Source organism: Protopterus annectens, chromosome 11.part0 (assembly GCF_019279795.1).
Source record: "Protopterus annectens isolate FY-2018-M chromosome 11.part0, PAN1.0, whole genome shotgun sequence".
NCBI lineage: Eukaryota > Metazoa > Chordata > Ceratodontiformes > Protopteridae > Protopterus > Protopterus annectens.
In genome coordinates this window covers 1412958246-1412973592 of record NC_056745.1, presented here as the reverse complement: position 1 = coordinate 1412973592, position 15347 = coordinate 1412958246, and the positions used below count along the sequence as shown (strand labels likewise).

The following is a 15347-nucleotide window of genomic DNA, read 5'->3' as shown; positions in this document are numbered from 1 at the left end:
TAAAAATATGCACAACCGTATGACTTTGTCTATACAAATATTCATGACTTTATGAAATAATTAAAAAATATGCACAACTTTCTGATATTATTAATAAAAATACACACAACCATATAACTTTGCAAATAATTCAACCCTATGACATTATTCATACAAATATGCATGGCCCTATTACATTATTAATAAAAATATGTACAACAGTATGGCATTATTAATACAAATATGCATGGCCCTATGGCATTATAAACATAAATATGCATGACGCTATATTATAAATAAAATATGTACAACCCTATGACATTATTAATACAAATATGCACAATCATATGATTCTGCATATGTTAATACAAATATTCACGGCCTTATAAAATTATTAATAAAAATATTCACAGCACTATGGAATTAATATAAATATGCACAGCCCTATAATAGTAATAAAAATAGACACAACTGTATAATTTTGTTAATGCAAATATGCACAGCCCTGTGACATTATTGATAAAAATATGTACAACCATATGACATTATTAATACAAATATGCACATCCCTATGACATTATTAATAAAAATATCCACAATCATATGACATTGTGAGTACATAGGTTCATAGGTTCATAGGTAGGTACTAGGCTATTAGCCCTAGGGCCTATATAAGCCTAGCCAAAAAATGTACCTTGGCTTTCGCCACCCAAAAAAATTATTTTCCTGTGCCCCTGTCGAGCCGAGCCACAGAAGTGATCCCTGGGGTGAATTTCCCATTTCCCATCCAATCATCAAGGTTTTTCTTGAAGAGTGCTAATGAGGAGCTCTGTTTGACATAGATAGGTAGTCTGTTCCAGAGTATGGGAAGTCTCTGGGACAGGAATCTATCCCTCCAGCATGTTCTGTTTATTGTGGTGACAACGTTTAGGTCCCCAGAGCGTGTAGCTTGGAGGGATTGGGATTTCTTTAAGTGGAGCATGTCCAACAGCTCTGGGCTTGACATAGCTTTGTATGTTAGGCAGAGATTGCCCCTGAGTAGGCAATATGTGATGGAGTAAAGCTGTAGTTTTTTGAGACGGTCTGCGTAGGGCATCTGTTTGAGGCCAGTAATCCTCTTTGTGAGGTATTTCTGTGGTCTTTCCAGTTGTTGTAGATGTCTTGTGAGGTACATACCAAAAGGGGCGTTGTACTCTATAATGGGTCTAATGAGTGATGAGTAGAGGGGAACAATGACCTCTTTTTTCTGGATGAGAATCCTTTTGTGATGAGATGATCCATGTAGAAGGATTTCCTGACCACTGTAGCGATGTGATTATCAGAGGAGAGACTACTGTCCACCTGTGTCCCAAGGTCTCTTATCACATTTTCAGTGTTAAGTAAACTACTGCCTATGTTGTAGTTCATGGTTACAGAGTTTTTACCAAAGGGGATGACAATGCACTTTTTGGTATTGAGCTTCAGGCCATGGTTTTGACAGCAGGTATCTGTCTCAGTGAGGCCCTTTTGTAGTTTGTCCACATCATTAGGAGTTTCGATTATGGCTCCTAGTTTGCAGTCATCTGCAAACTTTGTTAGCCAAAGACCTTCTGTGTTAGCCTGCACTTCAGAGAAATAGATACCAAACAAGAGAGGACCCAGGACTGAACCCTGTGGTACTCCACTTGTCACTGGTCTGAAGTCGGATTTGGAATCCACTACTTTCACAGTGTGGGTTCTGTCCATGAGCCAGTTGGCAACCCATCTTGTGACATAGGGATTTATACCTAGTTTAGTGAGCTTATCTATAATTCCAGAGTGGGGGATGGTGTCGAAAGCCTTGGCGAGATCTAGATAAGCTGTGTGAACCATTTTACCCTCATCTATGGCTTTGGTGACTGCTTCAAAGAAGTCAATCAGGTTTAGGAGACATGATCTGCCTTTTACAAATCCAGACTGGGTAAGGTCCAGAGTTTGGAGATTACCAATGTCTTTGTTTATGAGTTCCATGATGATACGTTCCATGGCATTGCAGACCAGGCTCATCAGGCTAATAGGGCGGTAGTTCCCGGGGTCTGTCGTGGCTCCCCCTTTGTGGAGTGGGATAACCGTCACGGTGCACCATTCAGTGGGTACAAAGCCTGAGGTGAGGCTATGATTGAACATGTTACTTAGGTAGGGTGCCAGTTCATTCTGTAGTTCATGTAGAATGCAGCCTGGGATATTGTCATGAACCATGGATGCTGTGTTCTTGGCTTTGGAGAGTGTGTTTTTTTACCTGTGCAGCCATGATTATAGGAACTTTGCATTCTTCCGGTATAGAGATGGGCCCTCTAGGGGGTGAGAGGGGGGGTAAAGTTAGCACTGAACCTATCTGCTAGGATGTTGGCAATATCATTTGGTTCTGTATATTTAGTGCCATTGTGCTGTAACTCAGAGCAGATCTGAGTGTTCCCATTGAAATTCTTGACATAGCTATAGAATGCTTTGTGGTTGTCTTTAGAGTCAGTGGCAATTTTGTTTTCATAACTAGCTTTGGAGGATTTTATGAGGGATCTCAGCTTCTTACTGAGGTTGACCAGGGATTTCCTCCAGTCATGGGATTTTACTCTTTTTTTGCAACAGTTTCTTTCTTCTGTTGTAGAGTTTGTTTATGGCAGAGGGCCACCAGATTGGCTTCCTTTTTTTGGAGGATACCATCTTGGTTCTATTAGGGATAGCATGATCCATGCACTCGTGTAAGTGCTTATAAAGTGCATTTGTGTAGGATTCAGCAGTCATACCTCTATTGTCTGTCTGCATGGGTGTCATGAAGTTTGCCACTTCTGTCTTAAGACGTGTGAAGTTGGCTTTGGAGAAGTTTTTTAACATGGTTTCCCTAATTGGAGGTGGGGGTGGGATGTGGATGTCTAGGCTGATTAGCTTGTGGTCGGATCTGACCAATGAGGAATTGACCTCTGGTGTGGAATACTGGTTTCCCATGTTGGTAATGACTAGGTCTAGGATATTGCTGTCCCTGGTGGGGGTGTGAATAAGTTGATCCAAGGCCTTGGAATTTATGAATTCTAGAAAACGGTGAGCAAAAGAGTTGGTACATGAGTAATTTTCCCAGTTAATGGTGGGGTTGTTGAAATCGCCCATTATTAGGGTGTTGGGTTGTACCCTAATACTTTCCGGTGTATCAAGAAATGGGGAGTGGGAATCCTGGGGCATGGCGGTGGGTCTGTAGCAAGCTACAATTTGGATTGCAGTCTTGCCCAGAGTTAGTTGCACTTGGATAATCTTGGATGCATTATGCTGTGCAACTAGCCTGGAGGTGTGGATATCCTTAATGAATATGGACAGCCCTATGACATTAATAATAAAAAATGCACATCCCTATGACATTATTAATAACAATACGGACAACCTTATGATATTATTAATACAAATATGCACATCCCTATGACAGTATTAATAAAGATATGCATAATCGTATGACTTTGTTAATACAAATATGTATGTTCCTATGACCTTATTGATAATAATATGCTCGACCTTATGTCATTAAAAATAAAAATATGCACAAGTGTATGATATTATTAACATAAACATGCACATTCCTATACCATTAGTCATAAAATATGCACAGCCCTATCATATTATAAATATAAATATGCACATGCCTGTGACATTAATAGTACAAATATGCATGGCCCTATGACATCATTAATACAAATATGGACAACCTTATGACATTATTAACAGAAATATGCAGGACCTATATTATTAATAAAATATGCACAATCATATGACATTATTAATACAAATATGTAGAGCCCCATGGCATTATTAATAAAAATATGCTCAACCGTATGATTTTATTAATACAAATATTCATAGGCTTATAAAATTATTAATGAAAATATGTACAGCCCTATGGTATTATTAATATAAATATGCACAACTGTATAACTTTGTAAATACAAATATGCATGGAACTGTGACATTAATAATAAAATATGTACAACAGTATGAGGTTATTAATTTAAATATGTACATACATATGACATTATTAATAAAAATATGCACAGCCCTATTATATTATTAAAAAAAGTATGCACATTCCTATGACATTATTAGTAGACATTTGCATGTCCTTATTGCCTTCTCACTGACACCACATCAGCAGTTTCCTTATGGTGGCCACTATTATGTGTCATTTTAGGGCTCATAGAAGAGATACGGCTGAAACTAAACACGTTTCACAGAAAGTAGTAGCTGTACTAACTTTAATGTTCCAGCAAGCTAATATAAAGGTTTTAATTTAGATCTCAACAATTAAGCTTTGTTTAGTTTATTGATCTTTATTTTACTTGCTGGCTTTGTGGTTTTAATTGTGTAACTTATTTTTTTTTTTTCTACATTCATTTTTTTTATAATTGTTTTCTGTCATGGCTGTATTTGTTGTTTGCTCCAACTTCCTGTTCAGTGCCTAGCAGACTATTATTTTCCTAGCTGCTTTGCTTCTTTTTTTTTTGGTTACATTAATCTTATACTAGAGTAAAGAATACATTACATGAAACCCACTTAGAGAAATGACCATCATCATAGGTTTGGTATATAGTCCAATATGAGCTGTTGCACAGCTGAAAATATAACAGCAACCAAATGCAAGGTTTAAGTACAATCCTTAAGCTTAGGTGTTTTAACTTAAAAATGATTGCTCTGATATTACATATTTTCCTTGTAATATTAATCAAATAATGCAAAATGATCATCTCCTAAAATTCAAAAAAAAAAAAAAACTGTGGGAAGGGTAGATAATAAGTGCATGACTGGGGAGAGACACTGTTAGTCACAAATGGAAGGACACCTTTATGTTTTATTATAGAGCAGCGTGGTGGCACAGTGGATAGCATTGTTCCTCATAGCAAGTGGTTCCCCAGTTTATTTTTAAGGGGGTGTCTTATGTGCAGGTCTGTGTGTCCCCCTTGTGTTCATATGGCTTCCTAATGAGTGCTCCAATTTTCTCCCACATTCCAAAGACAAACAGTAGGTGGACTGGGCATTCTAACCTGGCCATAGGTGTGAGTATGTGTGTGAGTGTGTAGTATGGAAGTACAATTGTGGCAGGGCTAGCTACCTCGTGATGTGAACCTTGGCTCTAGATAATTGTTACTGTTGAAGTGACACCCCGACCCCATGTACAAAAATGGGAAAAGGGGGTTCTGGATGGATGGATATATGTTAACATGTCAGTTTGAAAATGTGCAAAGCGTTTTGCAGGAGTAGCTCTTCTAATACTAGGGTTACACAAGATGAAACTATCATATGTAGAAAAATGGAAGCTGTCATGATCTTGTATAGTTAATTTGAAAGACTATATCTGAAATATATCTAATTATGTAAACTGCATTTTTCATGGACGCAGATTAAGTGCAGAAACTTCAATGGGTTGGAAATACATTCTTTAAAGACATACTACTTTGACTGATGGTTCTCTGAGAATCAAAATCTATAAAAACAGAAAAAAATCTTTTGAGGGGCAGGTCCCCTCTCCTCCAATTATATATAACAACTCCACTCTTGATCACAATGAAGAAAAGTGTAGAAATTCTCTAAAAGTTCATCACCAGCACACACTGTTCAACATATAATGCAAAACTTACTAGAACATAAAACTTTTGAAAAGAGGCACACACTGATCAAAAAGGCATCAGCCAAGTATCAGTAAACCCAGTTCAATAGCGCACATCAAACACTTAGGTGTTCTAAATAAAACATAATATCTATATTTTACAGAATACGACCACCATGTTTGCTCTGTCCTTACAGATCTAATATAGTCATTTGAGCGTATTAATTATAACACCATCATGAGTGAACTTCATAGCCTTTACTTCATATCTTCTTCTTTTTCTGGATTTTCTGTCTCTCCTTAAGGACGTTCTTTACCTCTAATTCCAACTGTACCACAGAATAAGACACTTTCCCCTCTGGTGTTCCCCATTGTTTTATGATGGGTCACTTCTCATTCTGTCTTTTCGTTAATGACTTAACCTCAGCTCTTCATTCTCTTATGTATCTTTTATGCTGATGATATTGCCATGTATACTGATAACACTGGCGTATATGAAATGGATCAAACAACATTAGCCTGTAAAGCAAACTTCAGAACAGTTATAATCTGATCTGCACTGGATGCTAATAACCAACTTATCCTAAAAGTTTCCAAGGCAACATAACTCCTCATAGTTAAGCATTCAAACCTTTAATAAAAGCATCATTTTTAAGGTGCGTACTTGTTGACCAGAAAAGAACACTAAGCCATTTGGACTATTTGCAGGTCCAAGCCAGCGGTTAATCAAAAAGCATTTAAACAACTTATCTTACAAGATATTTACAACCAAACAAAACATTTCAGTGTTACAGTTATATATTTCTATTGAACAGTTTTACATAGATAGTTGTTAGGAATACATGATGAAGTCGTTAGGGTACAACTGTAGATAATAGCAGCAACATGAAGGGCACAAATAGTGCAAGTATGAAATAAAATTATGGAGTAGAAACATTGTCTTTACAGTATATAATACAGTAGGACTGTCAGTGTAAATGCCTTTCACTTGCTGTTGATCTCACATTTGTCTTCAAACATCACATTGATACATTATACACCAAAGTTACTCAACAACTATAAACTTGCTACTTTGTTTCTAACCAGTTTATTTGCCTAGACTGTGCTGTTATTACCAAGAACATTTTGAATTCTAACCATTTAAATTATATAGGCTATTTTGTTCTTATCAAGAATGTGCTCACATCTAGTCTACAGTACACCGTGTCTCTCAGTAATGCCATCTCTTCCTAAAACATTCACTTCTCTGCTTACCAGGATTTGCAGACAAAACAAGAGCGATGCAGAAAAAAGATACCCAGACTGTTCCAACAATAGTAGGAGCAATGGGTCTCATAAAAAAAAAAAAAAATTACAGTTCCATTTGGATATGCTAAGAATACTTGTAACTTCATATGAACTGCAGAAGAAGTCAGCTCCGAACACATTACAGGTGATGTGAAGACCATTTTTGGCCAACAGCAAAGATTGAAATAATAATAATTTCATGAACTTTAATCATATCCTGAATTACGAATGGGGTCCTTTCCTGTCATGCTACTAGAAACCCAAAAGAGTTAGAGAAATTAAACTTACTGAAACCATGCTACAGTAAATGCCATTTGCTAATTCATGCACCAGTGGCTTATAAATAAGTGTTATTGTAGCACTCTTAAAAATGAAGATAATGTCACAGTAATTCTCCAAGCTGCTTTTCTTTCAGTGAGCAGATGGAAGATACTGGGATACTATTCCAATGTCAGAGACAGTCTGATAATATATGATGTATCCCTTGTGACATTTGCAGAAAAAATAGTAACTCAGTAACTGACCAAAGAGCCAAATAACAGAAGACAGTAGAAGAAAAAAACATTTTTTCAAAGCAGCACCAGTCAAATGGAAACACTCACCACAAATACAGTGAAAAGTAAACCGATTACATGATTTTAAGAAATAAACCTCTTCATCACCTGAAGAATATATACCGATGCTCTTGTTTTACTGGCAAAGCCTGACAAGTATTGATCTGGTCATAAAACATTCCTTCCAACTCCCTTCCAACTACAGCTTTTCAGATAATAATAAAACTAATTATGCATCTGAAGTCTATAAATATGTACTTAGCACCTAGATCTACACATAGTTTCTTTATACTCTTCTCTTGATGAAAAATACGAACAGTCAAACCAGGTAAATTGAAGAGGCACAAGCAGAGCAAGGGACCAGAATGTTATGCTGTAGCCTAAGCTGTCAATAAAGCCGTTTATTTCATACAGATAGAAAACCACACATTAAAATAAGTGCTTTAGTCTCTGCTGATTCGGAAATCAGCAGAGGCGAAATAACTTATTTTAATCTGTGGTATTCTATCTGTATGAAATAAACAGCTTTATTGACAGTTTTCGCTACAGCATAACATTCTGGTACCTTGCTCTGTTTGGCTTCTTCTCTTGATGACTCAACATCAGTTTATTAATGTATACATAACTGTTACACTGTAGAGTCTTTATATTTACTTAATGACAGTGTTTTAGCTTTGAAAAATGCTATCATTGCAAACTATTTAAGTGTACACATGCATTTCCTTTGTAAACTGTGCATTTGAATGTCACACACTTACCTTTATGTATACCTGCATGATGTCTCGAGTAATTGCTGAAATGGTTACCAGGACCAGCCCATGTATCTAGTTTAACAAACAAATAGACATACAGATAATTATTAGGGGAGCTTACAATGCATATCTTGAGATGAGACTGGAGGTGAGGAATGAAATGGGGTCTCTAATGGTCTCAGCAATGTACTGTAGGCCTTCACCTTCTGAAAAGAAAATGTCCCACAATCCTGTAGATGTTTCACTTAGTCCTCAGTAATGTCAAACAACACATATACATACATGCATTTCTCTGATACATTTCTGTGACTCTGTGATTTCTGGGGGAAGTGGAATTCCAGGTGCATATATAATTGTGTCATGATTTATTTTATTTTATTTTAATTTGAAATGCTAAGTGCATAATTAATTTCATCATGTCACAAAGATGCTGGAAATGACAATGAATTAATATGAAAGAATATATGACTTTTCTGAGATATTTTTGGTAAAACTGACACGGGTTAAAACTACATTTGTGGATAACTTTGACAGAGATTCAGAAATACAAAGTATTATAAAAGCAGTACTATACAGATGGTGTCTTCTGAATAAATAAATCGTATATTGTACAGAGTAATCAAAGTTTAATTTGGATTTGCTTTCACTGACTTGCTTTCTGGGGTAATGTTTTCATGCAGAAAATGTGAAAGAGAATACTTTGTGACTAATACCATCAATTTCTTTTTTCTTTTCAAAGCTGCCTTTGAACAGTAGCATTCTGGATGCCTTCACCAGTGATCAAGGTATGACAGCTGCTAACATAGGAATTACAAATGCTTCCTGTTCTGCCAACCTGTCTGTAAAAAGGGAAACCACAGGTAAAACTCCCAAAAACCTGCATTATCCTGGCATCTAAATGCCTGAGTACCTTCACTAGAGCATGCTAGTCGTGAAGTACTGATGTAACAGTATCTTGCAGCAGAGGTTTTTGCAGTCTTTATTTTCTATACATTTCATTACTATTATCAGTAAGGAGGGTCTACAGAATGCAGTTTCTTCATTGTATGCATATGCACGGCATGGTTAATAGTGATGCAGTCGGAGGGACTAGGTTCTTCCCAGATCTTCAGAAGTAATTGCTCACAGTGAGGGTTGTATACCAATAAAATAGCCTACCAGAATTGTGGTAGGGAGATCCAAAGGGACATTCAAGAAGGCATGGGACAAGTGGGACAAGACAAATTAGATGGCAGGTTACAGATGACTTAGAATGTTAAATGCACAAAAAAGGCCAGCTTAGATAGGCTTATTGCTTTTGTCAAGCAAAGTTAGAGTAATATAATTAGATGATTGGTTGCAGGAAGCAAAGTAGCTCTATGTGCTATTACCACTTCAGGGATATTATATGAAAGGTTGTACTTGTTGAGGAACATCATCCTTGATTAGTTAAACTGCTAATTTAAAAGGCTTATGGTTTTAGTTAATTGTTTATTCAGGTTATCATCCATGATTAGAAATTACTTAAAATAGGCTAAGCATTTGCTTTGCACTGCAATTGATGGTTATGACCAGTGTACCATATGGACAGAAAATATCTCCATGTATCCCATTTCTGGCTGAGGTATGCAGAGGTCATGCTTCTGATTGCCTAAGTTTGAAAAGCTGAAGAATGAAGATGGAAATTCTGATAACAATGGCTAGACTTGCCACAACAAATCCCATCACTGCTTGAGTTAAACATTAATATGTTAGAGATGCATATCTTTGAGGATAGGTGTCCTTACAGTTGTGGAATACATGAGCTTATTAGGGGTGAATCTTGGAAGGATATATCAAACAGATAGAAAAAAAGGTTTACTTTGGTGGCACAGCTTTAAATCTTCGTAAATAATTATTAAGAATACTAAAGGAATGACACAGGAATGCAAGGCAAAGATAAAACCACATGTATTCAGATGAAGAGCAGAAGGTTCTAGAACCTTTTAACATGATGATAAGTGCATAGTAATGAAGCTCGTTTATATCATCACTGCCCAATATTGTGTTTCCTTTGTTGTGTATGCCCTGTTGGGTTAACGTTTTATAGTACTCCTTGACAGGAAACTAGCACGACAACCGTGAAGTAACTTATGTTCTTTCCTGCTAGTACAATTGCCATCTCATTTGGCTTTTTGACACTAATACATGCTATAGATATGAGCGATAATGGTTTATCATTGAAAAATGACAGCATTTGTGTTTCACCACTTAAAGACGTGCAATGCACCATTCTGAGTAAGTAGTACAGATTGTTTTTGACAGAAAGTTGTTCTTCATGACCCATACTTTAGTGTTCTGCTTTGCTGCAATAACCTTTAAACAAGATATGCTAATTCAGATATAATTAGAAATTAATTCATTTTAAAAGTGATGAGCAATTAATTTATTTGCAAATTAATTCCATTACATTAGTGTATATTTATTCAATTATATGTCATAATGCCACCAGTGTTTTGCTGCTAAAGTGTTGCCTAACAGAACAATTATTTATGTTGTCTGAAAATTGTTAGTCTGATACTTAAATGGAGCTACTTTTATGAGTAAAATACAGGCAATATGAAGCGGAGTTTACATATTTAGTATGATTATTTACTGTCTAGTTTTTGGCACAGATAAATGATAATTTACATTATCAGTTCAAGCAATTCTTTTTTGAAATGCTCTCAGGGCATTATCCATGAATGCTCTTAAACTGTAGTCACAACAGTAACATCAGGAACTGAATGCTTGTTTACTATAACTAGATTTCCTGTACTCTGTGATCCTACCATGTGAGCAGTACTTTTTAAGGCAATGTTACAATACAGTCTTTGTTAATCAAGGAACGCTATACATGCACATAAATACTATTTTTTGTGGGTGACTAATTGTTACGTTTCCTAAATTTTCAGACTAATGATAAAAATGTTGAATAATAAAAATTTGAAATTTGATAGACTATGGAATTATATTACTTCACCTTATTTGTGAAATAAAAATAATTATTTCCTTGATTCTTCTGTAAAAACAAACAATGTATTAATGAAATTATTTAATTTATTGCATATCATATTGTATCATGACATATAAACAAAACAAAAAGAAATATGTGTATGTGTGTGTGTGTGTGTGAGTCTGTGTGTGTGTGTGTGTGTGTGTGTGTGTGTGTGTGTGTGTGTGTGTGTGTGTGTGCGTGTGTGTGTGTGTGCGCGTGTATATGTGTGTCTGTGTGTATATGTGTGTGTGTGTGTGTGTGTGTGTGTGTGTGTGTGTGTGTGTGTGTGTGTATGTGCGTGTGCATACTGACTAGAAAAAAATAGCATCAAAGAAAAAAAATAGTGCCAGCAAACCTCATAGTATAAAATATACTTTTATTTTCACATAAGCCACCACCAAAAATGCAAACCAGGTTTTACCTGTAAACTTGGGGGTTTGTTAAGAGCAAATACAACAGCATGCGTACACAAGTATTTAAAGAAAAAATACAAGAAATGGAAGTAAATGTAGATTCAATCATTGCTATGGAGCATAGTATATTTTGTACTTTGAAGTTTTATGGTGCTATTTTTTGTTTTTGATGTTATTATTTTTATGTGCACCAATATTTCCAGTTTGTTCATGGCAACTATTGTAGTTTTTTTCATGTTTGTTTATGTGCTGAGTCTGGACTATTGGGCTGCAAATTTTTGGCCATTTTCAATCATTCTTTAAGATGGTGGCCACCTCAGGTGATTTATCTTGTTTTGCTCAGCACTTGGGGAGTTTATGTTGGTTAAAGATGATGTTACATATTTTTAAAAAATTGGTTCTACAGGAAGTGCAAGCTCACATAGATTGGTAAGGGGTTAGGAGTGCAGAGAATACCATGCCTTCACATTTGCTTGATATTGCTGCTGCATTTACAGACCTTAAAAAAGGATTTCTTAAAATTAAGTTTGGTTATTTGGCATCTTTGTTCGCTAAAGGAATAGGGTGGCCACGGTGGTGCAGTAGTTAGCATTGTCACCTTACAGCAATAGGTTCTCTGGTTTGATCCTCGGCTGAGGTGCCTTCTGTGCAGAGTCTGCATGTCCTCCCTGTGGTTGCGTGGGTTTTCTCCGGGTGCTCTGGTTTCCTCCCACATCCCAAAGACATGCTGTAGGTGGATTGGATACTCTAAATTGGCCCTAGACATGAGTGCGTGCATGTGTGTGCCTTCCATGGAAGGTTGGGTGCCAGGCTGGCAACTCGACACCGTAAAACTCCACTGCCACTCATGATGATCCACTGTGGTGGCTCTTAACCAGGAAAAGCCAAAAGAAGAAGAAGTTTTCTAAAGGAATACAAAATGCATGATATGGTACCAAGGGGTCTTCAAGTCTTTTTACAGCCAGCAGTTGATAAAGATGAAAAAAGTATTAAATTGTTATTTTTTTTAATCAAAATGGCACTCCATACAGAAGGTGGAATCTAGTTTATTTGAGGACAACTTAAGGGAATACTATCAACAGGTACTGTTCTAATCCAAACTCTATTATGAATAATAAGACAACTGTTGCGAATAGTTGCAAAAATAATGATAAACCGTTGTTTGAGGGGTTATATGTTCCAGCTGAAGAACTTGGACATGAAACTGGAAAAGAAGAAATGAGAATAAAGTTTAAAAGGGATGTTAATAACTATCAGTCAGATAATGCATTTATTAAATCTAAAGCCAGATGTTCTTTCAGATTCTCTGATTCTGACAGTTAAAACTAATGTTCTTGGTGATAAATCACAGGGATGTCTTCCATGTGGAAAATGTATCTTTTGTGAAAGTGTTGTTAAGACCAAAGTCTTCATTTCTAGAAATAGACAGAAGAAGTTTGACATTAGAGATCTGATTAAATGTTATATGTAATGAGTTACATATATGTGTAGTGTATCATTGCAGAGCTTTTTATGCTCAGATAGAGAATATCATTGCTTCTAAGTGATCTTAGATGCAATAGGGAATATAGTGCTTTGATAAAACATAAATCCAAACATTTTCAGGCAACCTATAGGGTTATTGGTATAGGTAAAATCACCTATGGTGACTGTAATGCATTTGAATTTCCTAGGATATTAAATAATATAGAGAATAGATGGATACTTAGTCTGGGGGCTATGTTTCCCTTGGTTCAAATGAAGATTTTTGGGTAGACAATGTAAATGTTGTTTTATATATATTTAGATGTTGTTTCAGGATTATGCAACTAGGTGACAATATATGGTTTGTATTTTTGCTGATAGCCAATATGAAAATAAAAGTATATTTTATTCTTTGAAGTTTGCTGGCGCTGCTTTTATATATATATATATATATATATATATATATATATATATATATATATATATATTTTTTTTTTTGATAATATATTAACACTAGGTATTACACTAATGCAGTTGACAGTTATACACAAATCACAGTAAATTAATACTATCGTCCTCCATACCAAAGGGATTAGACAACTGATACATGATGATAGACTCTTTGCTGCATTTGGACTGTTTTTAAAGAAAAGATCATGGCTCTGTTTAAGTAAAGGTGATTAATGCTACTGGATGCCATTGACTTTTTCCATGCCTTTAAATATGTGAGTTTCTTTTTTTTCTTGTATTATGTCATTATTGTAAGCAAATGCAGTACATTACTGTTGGGATTGATGATTATTTTGTTTCGTAGTTCTCTTTTAGAATTCCCTTTCTGAACTCACTTCTTGCTTTACAAACTCAACTTATGTAGGGACATGTGCTGGACAAGTGTCACAAATAAGTGTACCTGCAAGCATCCCTTACTATTTGGAGTATGTTAAAATGTAGATGTTTCCCTCCTTTTTTTTAAACGAATGTGACAATGAAAACATTCTGCAGTAAAAAAACTGCCACAGCTTGAATTCCCTCACAGACTCCTTTATTGAAACAGTCTCATACAATTTAAAAGACTGAGTGCTTTCTTCCCTCTACAAAAGGATTTCATCAGAATCTATCTCTGTTAACAATTTCCCCCCTTATATACTCTTTAACAATGATGACATCACTCATTATCTAAATAATCATTAATTAGAGATGTTTAAAGTGCAACACACTGCAGTTTAAAACCTTCTGTTATAAATATCATAAAACATTTTATTAAAATACATATCAAACCATTAAAAACATTTTTTATTAACATCCTGTCCCCATTTTCCATTCCTGCCCCTTAAGTGTACTTCCACTTATTTTTCATTTCATAAACTCCGCTTTTTTATACAATATAGGCTTTATTGATATAATTTCATTTAACCCTGGGGTTTGACTTGCTTGCAACTTAATTTGCCACCTTGTTTCTCTTTCTTCTACATGGCTTCTATAGTCTCCACCCCGCGGGTTTTGAAACACTTTTTCTAAAATGCCAAATCTAATGTAAAGATTTTAGATATGGCATTTTAGAAAAAGCGGAGTTTATGAAATGAAAAATAAGTGGAAGTACACTTAAGGGGCAGGAATGAAAAAGGAGGACAGGATGTTAACAAAATATGTTTTTAATGGTTTGATATGTATTTTAATAGAATGTTTTATGATATTTATAACAGAGGGTTTTAAACTGCAGTGTGTCGCACTTTAAACATCTCTAATTAATGATTATTTAGATAATGAGTGATGTCATCATTGTTAAAGAGTATATAAGGGGGGAAATTGTTAACAGAGGTAGATTCTGCTGAAATCCCTAAGTAGAGGGAGGAAAGCGCTCAATCTTTTAAATTGTATGAGACTGTTTCAATAAAGGAGTCTGTGAGGGAATTCAAGCCATGGCAGTGTTTTTTTTACTGTAGACTGTGGACTTACACACTGTTGGGCTCATTTTCAGTTTCTGGTGAACAATGAAAACATGCCATTGCTTCCTTTTATTTTGTATTTTTGAGTTATAATGGGAATTTGATTAAAATAATTCCCCACTAGTTTCAACAAGCAGATTTGCATGGCAAAAAGAATGCATGCTCAGAGATAAAAGAAAGTTTTCACTGGTTTGTGAAAGAAATAATGGACAGCCTTGTATCTGTTTATAAAAATAGCAGCAGAACTCTGTCTTTCAGTTACTGATGGTCCATGTCTTAGATCCTTAATGCTTCTGTACCATTTTTCTGCAATTGCTCTCCAGATGACTTATGTATACACAATACAAATTTCGGTGTT

At 35.6% G+C, this 15347-nt stretch overlaps 1 protein-coding gene across 1 annotated transcript in view; it reads left to right on the top strand.

Moving 5' to 3' along the window:
- The window catches only part of TFEC (transcription factor EC), a 505518-nt gene that overhangs the window by 405337 nt on the left and 84834 nt on the right, over nucleotides 1-15347 (top strand). The window contains exon 4 of the mRNA XM_044088699.1: nucleotides 8911-9031. Within this exon, the coding sequence (XP_043944634.1) occupies nucleotides 8911-9031 (121 nt within the window). The remainder of the gene's footprint in view (nucleotides 1-8910; nucleotides 9032-15347) is intronic.